The sequence below is a fragment of the Empidonax traillii genome, unplaced genomic scaffold (assembly GCF_003031625.1).
Source record: "Empidonax traillii isolate 1590-97213 ecotype Southwest subspecies unplaced genomic scaffold, ASM303162v1 scaffold1283:size300302, whole genome shotgun sequence".
Taxonomy (NCBI): Eukaryota; Metazoa; Chordata; class Aves; order Passeriformes; family Tyrannidae; genus Empidonax; species Empidonax traillii.
Window position 1 is genome coordinate 232924 of NW_020956476.1, and position 11760 is coordinate 244683.

At 50.2% G+C, this 11760-nt stretch overlaps 1 protein-coding gene across 3 annotated transcripts; it reads right to left on the minus strand.

Annotated features, from left to right (window-relative positions):
* Nucleotides 1–90: 90 nt before the first annotated feature.
* On the minus strand, nt 91–8213 carry HOXB3 (homeobox B3). Of its 3 annotated transcripts, none has more exons than XM_027906354.1 (3): nt 8179–8213; nt 1935–2488; nt 91–912 (listed from the first exon to the last, which is right to left on the minus strand). In XM_027906354.1, the coding sequence occupies exons 2-3, from the start codon at nt 2368–2370 to the stop codon at nt 149–151; spliced, it is 1200 nt and encodes a 399-aa protein (XP_027762155.1). In that variant the 5' UTR covers nt 2371–2488; nt 8179–8213; the 3' UTR covers nt 91–148. The 3 variants fall into 3 exon arrangements, with proteins under 3 accessions (XP_027762155.1, XP_027762157.1, XP_027762156.1); XM_027906356.1 differs by lacking the exon at nt 8179–8213 and adding an exon at nt 5592–5637; XM_027906355.1 differs by lacking the exon at nt 8179–8213 and having other exon boundaries at nt 1935–2715.
* Between the last annotated feature and the right edge of the window lie 3547 nt (nt 8214–11760).

Here is an 11760-nt window from a genome sequence, read left to right on the forward strand (position 1 = left end):
CACAACAACAACCCGGTGGAAACATCCCTGTCAAAGGAGGAAAGGAAACAGCTCAACACAAATGTTCCTGAAGCTGAGCCTGCCCTCTTCCCCTCTCCCCCATGGAGGGGTCCCATCTGCTTCACCTGAGCCTGTCCCTGGCTCCCTGTCACAGGTGGGTGAGCTTGGGCGCCTCTTGGATTCTGCCCTGAGAAGAAGCGTGGTGGGTGGAAAGGTCTGTGTAGGTGGGGTGGCTCTCGCACGGTCCGTGGTGCTGGCTGGGGGGCATCTGGGGGGGCCCGCTGTAGTCCATGCTGGCAGCCTGGTGGTGTGGCAGGTGATTGAGGCCGTAGAGGGACGGGCCAGAGGCGGGCATAGAATCCACATAGTTACCTCCGACGTAGACGGGGCTGCCCTGCATGCTGGGGGTCCCGTAGGCCACCCCGCTCCCCGGCAGGACGTGCGGCTCGTACTCGGGGGCCGTGTTGGCGTATTTCTGTTGGGAGGGGCAGCCTTTGATGGGGTTTTGGTAGTTACTCGACATGGCATAGGCATTCTGGTGGGGTTTGTTGAAGGAGGGCGGCGAGGGGGCGTCGTAGTTACTGCTCATGGTGTGCAAGGCGTTCAGGAAGCCGGCCGAGGACTGCATGGGCTGGGGGGGGCTGCCCGTGGGGGACGGCCCTCCGGAGGAAGACCCCATGCCTTTCGACTTCTGGTCTTTCTTGTACTTCATCCTCCTGTTCTGGAACCAGATCTTGATCTGCCTCTCGCTGAGGTTCAGCAGGTTGGCCATCTCCACGCGCCGGGGCCGGCACAGGTAGCGGTTGAAGTGGAATTCCTTCTCCAGCTCCACCAGCTGAGCGCTGGTGTAGGCTGTGCGGGCCCTCTTGGAGGCCGAGGAGCCTGGGGGGCTTTTCTCGCCGCTGCAGGTTTCTGCCGGCCCCAAAATGAAATAAAAGATAATTACTTACATGCAGAAATTGAATGCATCGTTTCTTAATAAATCCTGGAACAGGCACAAGAGTTCGACCCCACCCCCCCTTCCCTCACCCCTCTGCATTAGCCTGCACTCCATAATCATGTCATTTATTAAGAGTTCTGTTCTCCAAAGCTGCCCCTGGTTTATGAAAATTTGATCATGTCATGTAGAAAAGGATTCCAGGGCCATTTATTTAGGAGTCGATTATTTCCAGCAGATAATTTTGAGAAAATAATATTTGGCAGGGGGGCAGTCGCTGCAAAGCCAATTAATACTAACACAGGGTGGTGTTGGGAGGTGTTTTGTTTGCTGAGGTGTGAATGCACACACACACACAAACACATCTTGTGTGTCTCATATTTGTGCAACACAAATATTTTCATGTAATCTGGTAAACACCAGACTGCACTTGTACCTACCTTTTTTGTGAGAGAAACATGATGTAACAGATAAATTAAATTAATGTAGGATGGAGCATGTGCCACAAAGTTGACACGAATGTATTTGTCAAAACAGTGATATTCCCAACGTGATTTGGGGGTTTTTTTGGATCATGTTGGGCTTGGGTGTGTCTTTGTGCAAGGAGGTGCATGTGTTTATGCATATGCACACCTACACCGTGTTCACTGCCGTGTCTGGGGGCAGGGAGGTGGGAAGAGAACAAACAGCTTCAGCAGCACCAGGCTGAGCAGTTGGGTGCACATTTCCATGTATCTGTGTCCACACAGTGGGACATCACCTGTGTACAACCACCTGCTCGTTATTTCCCTGCGGTGCTCCCGTTATACCTAAAACAAACCACGTGTGCACAGCCAGAGCTGCAGGATGGGCCAGGGCTGCCTCCTGCCCGGCGCCAGGATCCTCTCTGGATCCTCCCTGGATCCTCCCCTCCCTCCAAACCAGGTCACCCTGACCGGTGGCTTCCCCACCTCACACAGGGGAAACCGGAGAGGGTCACGAGAGCACAACGAAGTACCTGTGCTGGGGGAGCTGTTTTTCTGCTTGGAGTTTTGCCTCGACTCTTTCATCCAGGGGAAGATCTGCTTGGCGAGGCTGGCGTTTGCACTGAGGTTGGCTTTGCCGGGGGCGCTTTTGCCGCCCCCAGACTGGTTATTGCTGTTGCCACCGGTGCTGTTGGTGGCGGGGTTGGGGGGCGGCGACACGGGGGGAGGCGGGGGGTGCTCCTGGGGCAAACTGGGCCTCATGCAGCTCCCGTTCAGCTCTTTACTTTTGGCGTGCGGGGCCGTGTTGCCAAGAGACTGCAGGGAGCAGGCAGACCTCTGGAAGTCGTTCTCCATGTGAGAGGCCGCCTGGAAGGGCTGCTGGGGACCCTCGTAGCCGAAGCCATTGGCACTGCCGTAGGAGTAGCCCCCGAAGAGCGTGGAGCCGTCGTAGTACGTCGTCTTCTGCATCTCTGGGGCTCCCCAAAAGGATTTTTCCGGCTACCGGGGTCTTGCCACCCCTATGGCAGAACATTGGCACCCCGAGGCCACGTGACAGGCCGTTTCCAGCTGTCTATTGGAAGCTGACCTGAAAGGTTAGGAGAAAACACACAATAATAGTACCCGGCCTATGAATCCATCTTGGGGCCTGAAAGGCCCATGACATGAATAGGGTCCCGCAGAACAGGAGGAACAGATGCTTGGAGCAGATTTCGTCCTGTGTGCAGCCCAAGGAGGCTCAACAAATGTTACAGTGCAAAAGTGCTGAGCTGATTTTGGAGGGGGGGGGAGGACAGGGACAGTTTTCCTGGTTGGTTTGGTGGGTTGTTGGTTGCATCTTTTTTTATTTATTTTTTTTTTTTTCTCCAGCCAGGTTGTACAACATGCTCCAAAGGTACACGTGGTTTCATCTGCACACATCTATTTCCTCCTGTATTTATACTACACAATTCTATATCCCTACACATACTCCCCATCAGACGTGGGTGGATATCCATGGAGACGTGTGTCATGTGCACATATCCCCATCCCCGGTCAGAAAACACAGAAAATAACACGGATTTTGGGATACAGAACAGATAATTGCTGGCCACAAGCATGAAAGGAATGAAAGTCTTGCTTTCTTACCCCTGACCTATTCAAATCAGCCATTCACACACATAACAAGCAGCGAGATGTTGTACCTTCCGAAATTAGAAGTCTGGTAGGGTTATTACAGGGCCTCTGTCTGGTCTGTTTGTTTTTAAACTGAAAACAGCAAACAGTCAATATGTTTTATCCAGGTAACAGTGTCCTGGCACAGTTGGCTTCCTCTGCTGTTTACACAGGAACTCACAATGTCTTTGGAATTCAGTGCAAATATTTTCAGCAGATTGAAGCAGGGGCATGAATTCAAGAACGTGCTGCCTTTGGCCTGCTCTGAGTGTCTGTCTCTCTCTGCCCCTGGAAGCACAGGTTGTATTTAGAAAACAAACCCCTTCACTGCCTGCATGGCTTTGTGCTCATCAGTCCTGAATCTGGAACTACCATTGGCGAGATGTTGATTCCAAAACCAGTTCAATTGCTGTTGTTATTTTTTTTTTCCTCCCCTTGGAAAACAAACACGTCACCAGGCCATTTGCTCTTAACTTTCTACTCCTTTGATTTTTCATCGTTCCTCCCTCTCTCAATCCAAGCTCTAAAAAAAGTCCAAAAACCCCATTCCAAACCCTAAAATTACAAAATGAAACCTTCCTTTTTTCCCTTCTCTCTCTGATCTTTTTTATGTTTCTTTTCTCTCTTCCTTTCTCTTTTTTTTTCTTTCCTCAAAGCATAAACTTTCTCTACCACAAAGACAGCACAGAAATACCCTCAAAACCAGTAAAACTATCTTGACCTGAAAATAATCTGATGGGTGAGGCTCAATGGAGCAGCACACGGATTTTAAAAAGGCAGCCAGGAGTTTGTGAGGAGCCACTGTGCATTTTGTTTGGCAATTGATATCCACTGTATATTTAATTGTGTCTCTTGTATATTTAATTTTATCTGGGCTCTTTCATTCTGGAAAATAAAATAAAATAAACTCCTTGGAGATAAAGTCTAATGCGATATTTCTAAGTACCGGGGTTTAACAGAAGCCACAGCTCGACAATAAATAACATCTTTTTTTTTTTCCCCCCCTTCCCTGACTGCTGTGTTCTTATGGCACGTCATGTGAACCCTTCGTTTACTTCCACCACAGCCTCAGACAACGCGTCCACGAAGGGACTGCTTGGCTTTTTCACACTGATTAAATCCTTGCTGCATTCCCAGATCTGTGTTGTCTCTTCCACGGAGATGTATTATTGTCTACAGAGAGGATGATGCCCTTGCTGGGAGTTACTCTCGTTTGGTTTCCTCGCCGTGATAAATATGTCTTATTAAAAAGTAGATTCCGCCGGCCCGAGCCGAGGAGCTGTGAATTAATTAACAAACAGCAGCGCCTTTATTATGAATAGGTTTGCTGAAAATATCTACGAGGGCAGAGGTGGGAATTTCTCCAAGGCCTTCCTGTCTGGCAAAGGTTTCTTTTAAAAAAAAAAAAAACGAAACAACAAAACAAACCCAAACCAGAGCTGTGAGGCTCAGCTAAAGCAGCTAAAAATAACAGCGACGATTTTTGGATTTGTTTTCTTTTTTTTTTTTTTCATGTCCATAAAATAAATTTACAATCCCTTTCGCCCAAAAGCTCCCTGGCTTGTGGCTTCCACAGATTTGCTTTGTACCTCATCTCTCTGCGCCTCACAAATGCCGCTCATTTATCTTCGCCCAGGACGGCCGCAATCCTAATTATTTACTCCAAGGAATTGCTTAAAAAAAAAAAAATCTCAAGCGGAATAATAAATATTCGATGATCTCCCGTTCCAATTAAAGCCGGGCAGGAGCCGCGCCGGCTGCTCCACCACGCTCCAAGTTTCACTTCGCGAGCGGTAACATTTAACCACAAACTCTTTCGCCTGCAACTTTGGAGTACCAGGATTTAGGATTAAAAAAAAAAAAAACCACCCAAACAAATAGATATCGGGGGAAGGTGCGAGACGGAAAGGGCTGCGGGCACGAGGATGCTCGGAGGGGGAAAAAATCAGGCGGCCGGGGGAAAAAGATAAAAGGAAGCTGAGGCAGAGGTATTCTGCTGGGAAGCCGTCCCCTCCATGTTGGAAATCCTAAATTCACGACCTGAGTGTGTCTGTGAAGAAGAGCAGCGTCTTTCCCCTCCCCCGCCCCCACCTAAGGTACGTTTCCCAGAGCCGGAGAAGCCAGGCATAGCCCCGCTTTTAATTTCAATTATTATTAATAAGAAATATTCTAAACGTGCCCTTAACAATAGGTCGGCCGCTCAGAAAGAGCTCAAATCGCAGCGACCGCCTCGCGCTGGGTTCTGCCTGAAAAATAGAGAGACATTCCTAAAATTTCCCTCTTCCCTCCCCCACCGGCGAGCTTCACCCCAACCAGAACTCCCCAGTTGTAAAGCGGGGGGGGGGGGGGGGGGGGGGGGGGGGGAATAGGGGGGTGGAAAAGGGCCCTGGATGAGGGCTGCAAAAGAGTCTCTGCGTGGAAGGAAGCTTAAAGCTTGTGAACTCTTCTTGAACCGAGATTGGAGTCATATGGTCATAAATCATTGGGACATATACTCCGCCATTCACAAAGTGATAGCCTATTTGAGTCCGGCTTACCTTAGTCTCTGACGAGCAAAGCCCAGGCAGACATAATATATTTTCACATCCAGCATCCACGCAATCAATAAGCAAGGAATGACCCCCTTCCTTTAAAAACGTTAAAGGAATATACTCGAGAGAGGAAAAAAATCCGGCATAGGCATGGATATGTGTATTAAAAAAAAAAAAAAAAAAAAAAAAAAAAAAGAAAAAAGCCAAAACAGAGGGGGAGGGGGCTCAGCCAGTGGAGCTTTCGGTTACGGCAGCTCAAATTGTCTCTCGGTCTCCGTTTGGGGGAGGGAAAAAAAAAAAAAAATCAAGATGCTTTCCAGCTTCCAAGATGTGCAGAAAAGCTGCTGGCTTTGAATGGACAAACCCTGAGATTCTAGTTGCCCTATGGACTGGTACGCGCTGCTCACTGATAACAATGGCCTCTGCTTTACCACAGCAAAGGGGAAGAAGGGAAAGGAGAAGGGAAAAAAAAAAAGAAAGAAAGAAAAGCTGAACACAACACCCCCCCCACCCCCCTTTTAACTATGCAATGCTTGGCTGGGATTAAAATAATAACGAAAAGAATCCAGGCTACGGGGGAGTTGGGGGGTGGGCGGGGGTGGGGGGGGATAAAGCCGAGGGGGTATTTAAAAATAAAGATTTGGTTCGGATTGCCGGGCAAAGCCAACGAGCCTCCCAAACAGCGTCACTAGTGAAAAATTATGCTAATTGCAGACGTGGTGGACAGAGGCCTAGGCAGAAAGATAGCAAAGCTGTCCTTTGATTCACGTGTTTAACAATTAGGTGTCAATTTATGCTAATAAACCGTTTCAACATAGTCATGGTGTCCCCCCCTCCCCTCGGCGGCGGTCGCGGCTCTTTCAAGAGCTGATGATGCTTCCACACCCCCCCTCGCCGGCCCTTCGGCTGCGTTTGGCTCCTCGCAGCCCCCCCGAAAGCCTAAAACCCCTTTTCTGGGGCCCGAGGGGGGGTGGGACGGGAGCCGCGGGATCCGCAGGGGCGGAGGGGATGAGGGGGGAGGACAGGCCGGTGTTGCTGCAACTCCGCTTAACTTCGGTGTAAACTTTGCGCTCCCATCGCCCGGGGGCTCCCCCCGGCCTGGCCGGGCACTGGGTGCGGGGTCTGGGGGGAGGCGAACGGGCCTCGGGGGAGGCCGAGGCAGCGAGGTGTCTAACAATAAAGATGATTATTATTGCTGTTATTAATAACGCCCTTATTGCCATGCCAGGCGCTGCCGCTGTCGCCACGGGAGATTTACGCCTCTCCCGCTCCCACACGGCTGCCGAGAGCACCGACTCGCCAAGATGCGTTTTGGAGGAAAGTCCGTGACGAGGAGGGGCCGGCGAGTGGGAGGAAGGCAGGGCGAGGAATTTAGGTGTCTGCACTTTTTTTTTTTTTTAAGTGCTACTTTTGTTTCACATCTCAATTATCTCCCCTCCTTTAATTCTGCCGCCTTAAGTGCTGACGGGGGTGGGTGTGGGGGGGAATTTGCGTTTAGCAAAGCAAGAAAAAGAGGGACCACAAATGCTCCTTGGACTTTGCTGGGAAGGTACGACCCGTCGAGGGGGTTCCGTCGCCTTTTTTTAACTCCTTTTTTTTTTTTTTTTTTTTTTTTTTTTTAAAGTGTGCACCTTTAGGCTGAGAACTCTGGAAAGAAAAGAAGGATGTCCAAGTAAACATTTGACTTTTAAGAGGACTCACTGTGGGTCGGACAGCCAAGGTTTTCTAGGTGATGGATAAACTCTTATCCCAAGGATTACGGTGTTTCCAGCTATTGTTCTGGCTACAGCCTTCAGATCCCAGATGGGAGGGTTTCGACCAGGGGACACCATTATTGCCATTTTATTATTTTTTCCCCCCTTCATCTGGCTTTTTATGAACTGCTCCAACATAAATCTTCTGCTACAAGACAGTTCCCATTTTGGAACCCCGGCGTTGAAATCCCAGGGAAGAAAAGAGGAAAAACAGTAGTGGACTATTTAAAGACTTCTCTGTAGATGAAGTGCTCTCTAGATTTCTGAATATGGATCTCCACTGACTTATTTAGAGTACTTGGACAATCAGAAGTACCTCGGATTCTGCAAGTAACTCCTCTGAAGTGCAAAATTTTGTTTTAACCTTAACCAGCTGAAAAAATCCCTGTTGAGGAGGTCGTTGCACGTTTAGATGTTGAGCTCCTGTAAGTAGTTATTTTAGGCTCCCAGTGTATTGCCTTTTTTTGCTTTGGTTGCAGCTTATTTTTCTTTAAACTGTAACTCCCTCGCACTCGTCACGAAATCAGCAGCAAATGTTGCAATCTGACTGGATTTCCCTTCAAAGGGAGTACAGGAAATATCTTCCATCTAAAACACTCCCTCAAAGTTAGGGCCATAAATCACAAAGTTTAAAGACAAGCCAGTAGCAAAAGGAAAATACTCAGCTGAAATCCAGGGCAGCTTTTGCTTATTCTGGGGTTGGTGGAGGGGAGGGGGGAAAAAAAAAAAAAAAAAGTCACATTGTGGGACTTTGGAGCAGGAATGGCTCCCAAGGCTGGTGCGGAGGGAGAAGCGGGACACACAGACAGGGCCCAGGGAGGATATTCAGCAAAACTCACCAAGTCTCGGATGTCTGGTCCAGCAAACTCGAGGCAGCGGTGGACTTTGAGGAAGGAGAAGGACTGAGGGGGGGGAAGGAAAAAAAAAAAAGTATGAAACTTGGGTCAGAAGAGCGTGGCCAAGGGGAGTCATCATCGAGGGAGACCCTTGGGTGGAAGTGGGGAGCAGACAGGCTCTAATGAACAAAAGCCCCAGCATTTCCTCTGGCATTATCTCCCACCCCAGCAAGCAGCGCATTTCCAGGGACTGTACCGCTCTCCATCCACCGATAACCCACCAGACTCCTCGGGGGCGGGGGGCACCAGCTTATTTCTGCAGATTTGATGAGATCCCCCCTCTCTCTCTCTCCGGGGTTTCCTTCCACCTTCCCTCCGTGCAACCCCCCCCCCGGTGAGGGAAACGCTTCCCCCGTCCTGGGGGTCGCGTTAGGGATGGAAACACTTCGGCGTGACCCGTGGGTGGTTTGTCCACGGCTGGGGGTGAACTCTGAGCACAATTTAAAAAAAAAATATATCATGAAGGCTTTTGGTTAAATTCTGCCGGTCCTTTCACAGTTAAAGGCGTTTAAGAGATTAAATATGTGCAGTTAATTAGTTTGAGGCTAACAACAATAAAACAGTAGGGAAAATATGAGGCCGTTTTCCTGAAAGGCAGAAAATCCTTGAGGATTCGGAATATGTTTCTCTCTCTCTCTTTTTTTTTTTTTTTTTCGTGTTTCCACAATGCGCTCGGAGGATCTCCACGAAGAGAGGGGAGGACGGGGATGCTTTATAGTGTTGGAGGACACCATCCACACAGCAGTGATTTGGTATCAGAATTAACGGTTTCGAGCCGTAAACATTTTTAAAGCCACGCCGAGATTTATCACCGCAACTTTGGCACGGAGGACTCGGGAAGGGAGAAAGGAAGGGAGAAAGAAAAAGCAATCTCATTTAAAAATATTTTCGTTTTGGGAAACATTCAGTCGCTTTAATAATCCTGTTTCCGTTCTGTATGTTGATGTTATTAATCTCAAATAAAAATGTTCCCCTCACACCCCTGCTCTGCTTGTGACAACATCCCCGAGTCCATAAATCACCCGCGGATGCTTCGTGACCTTCTCCAGTCGGCGGCCTGTAGCTGTATTTTTTATTAGTATTATTATTACATGCGCGCACGCTTTAATACACAGCTTTGGCAATATTCCACTTACATCACCACCCTCCCCGCTTAAATGGGGCTTCTCAGGTCCCTCTGCTGAGCGCACACAGAGATTGGTGCAGGGAAGGGGGGGAAATGAAGCAAAGCAGAGCAGAGCAAAGCAAAGCAGAGCAAAGCAGAGCAAAGCAAAGCAAAGCAAAGCAAAGCAAAGCAAAGCAGAGCAGAGCAAAGCAAAGCAAAGTAGAGCAAAGCACAGCACCCTTTCTGCTCTGCCAACTCAGCAAACGCCAACCGAGGCTTGGCAAGTTCCTCCCACACCGGGCACGGGGAGGAAGAGGAGAAGTGGGCAAGGCACGAGGAGGTGCAGAAAAGAGGGGAAAAAGCGTTTATTTGGAGTGGAAGAGGGGAAAAGAGAAACAATCAAACAACTAAAAGGAGCTGGAATAAATAACGGCTCCGGCAAGGGGTGGGGGGTGTTTTCCTTTGTTTTTAATTTATTCCCTCGCAGCGCGGGCAGAAGAGGGATGGAGCGAGGTTTCCCCCACCCCCTCCCCGTGTTCTTTGTTTTGATTTGGTTTTTTTTTCTCTATTAATTTTTCTCTCAGGGGCGGTGCTGCTCCCGCCTGGCCCCGCTCCTCCCGCACCCACCCGTGGGTTGAAGCCCCCCGGGACAGGGCGCAGCACCCACTGCCTCCTCCCACGGGGCCGCTCCCCCTCCCTCGGCCCTTTTTTTTTTGTCTAAAGAGAAGCAGTTTGGGTTTTCCTGTTCCACGACCAGAGAGCACGAGGGAGGGGAGAGCTGCGAGGAGGAGGAGAGACTTATGGAGGGTCCAGGACCTCCTGAAACCCCAAACAGAAGCCGGCCGGGATAAGAAATCAAAATGAAGCTGAGTGAGTAGTGGCTTTGCCTTGACAGATTAGACCTTTTTCTCCCCCTGACCTTTGCTTGGAAGAGCAATAACTCACCAGGTTAATGATCAATCAGCGGAAGCGCTTTGGAATTGTCTTAAAAAAAACCCAAACAACCTCAAAACCACAAAACACCCCAAAATAAAAACAACAACGGGCCAGAAAAACCCACACACCCCCCTCCTCGGGCTGGGTCCCATCGGCCCCCCGCTCCAGAACCCCTCTGCTATGGGGCAGCCCAAAACCTCTCCTGGCCCCAGAGAAGGGTGAGGTGAGACTTTGGGGGGGGGGGCATCGGAGGAGAGGGGGCGGCGAGGAGGCGGCGGATCGCGGTATCAGCGAGCCACAAGTAACTATTTTGGGAGCAGCTCACGGAGAGGGGCTGGGAATCACCAGCCCCACTTTTCTTCTCCTCCCCCCCCGCCTTTCCAAACGCCAAAATAATAGCCTGAATTATGCGCTCACGTGACCGAGACACGTCAACCTTTTGCCCATTTTATAGAGAATTGGTAAATGAGCGGCTCCCCCCTCCAGTCCCACGAATTCCCCCATCAGCAAATTCCCCAAACTTCCCGGGTAGCCGGACAGGCGATTCCCCTCTCTCCTTGCTGCCGCAGCTGGGGTTGCCCTGGCCTTTGGGACCTTCTGGGCCGCTTTATCCTTTCTTATTATTATTTTGACTTTTTGTTTTCTTTTTGCTTTTTATCTTTGAGCCCGAAGGCGAAGGGGACGCCCATGAGGAAGGCGCCTGCAGCAAGCACCGCTCCCGAAGCCTCAGCATCCAGCAAGAAGGCCGAGAAGACTGAAAACGAGGGAGAAATAACGGGTTGTGGGGCAGGGAAAGCGGAGAGGGGTTTCTCTGCCTCCCCTGGAGACCCTGGGGATGCGCTCCTCGCCCCCCGGGCTCCGCCGCTGGCCCCGGCACCCAGGAGGAGGTTCCTGCTCTCACAACCAGGCTTCTGTTTCTTCCCACTGGAACCCCCACCCTCCTCCTCCTCCTCCTCCTCAAAAAGAAAAAAAAAAATTAAAAAAAAAAAAAAAAGCGAGGGAGTGAGAAAATGAGGATTCAAAGCTTTTCTCCCACTGCAATTCCTTCGCCCCCCCGGCAGGACCAGGCACCCACGCCACCGCCGGGGCCGTTTCTGTGAGGAAAGGAAGGAATTCGGTTATTTTTTTTGGTGATACTCGCCTGAATCCGGGACCCGACTGGCGCTGCAGAACGAGCTGGGCATAGGGGAGAAGGGACCTGGGAGAAGAAACGAGTTCCATTTTACCTACTTCCTTCTGATAATTCATAAAGACTAACGGGGTCGGAGGAGGAAGCCTCGGGAGAGGGAGAAAGGAGTGTCAAGGGATGATATTTCTCTGGTTTGGGATGTTTACACTGAATATTTCTGTCCTGTAGAGACCTGTGCGGGTACCACCGCGAGCTGCATCCTCCCTGCACGGGGCATCCCTGCAAACACCCCCCAAAACACCCACGCGAGCCACTGCCCTTGGTTAAAACCCTCCCTCACCCCGAGGGTGTTCGC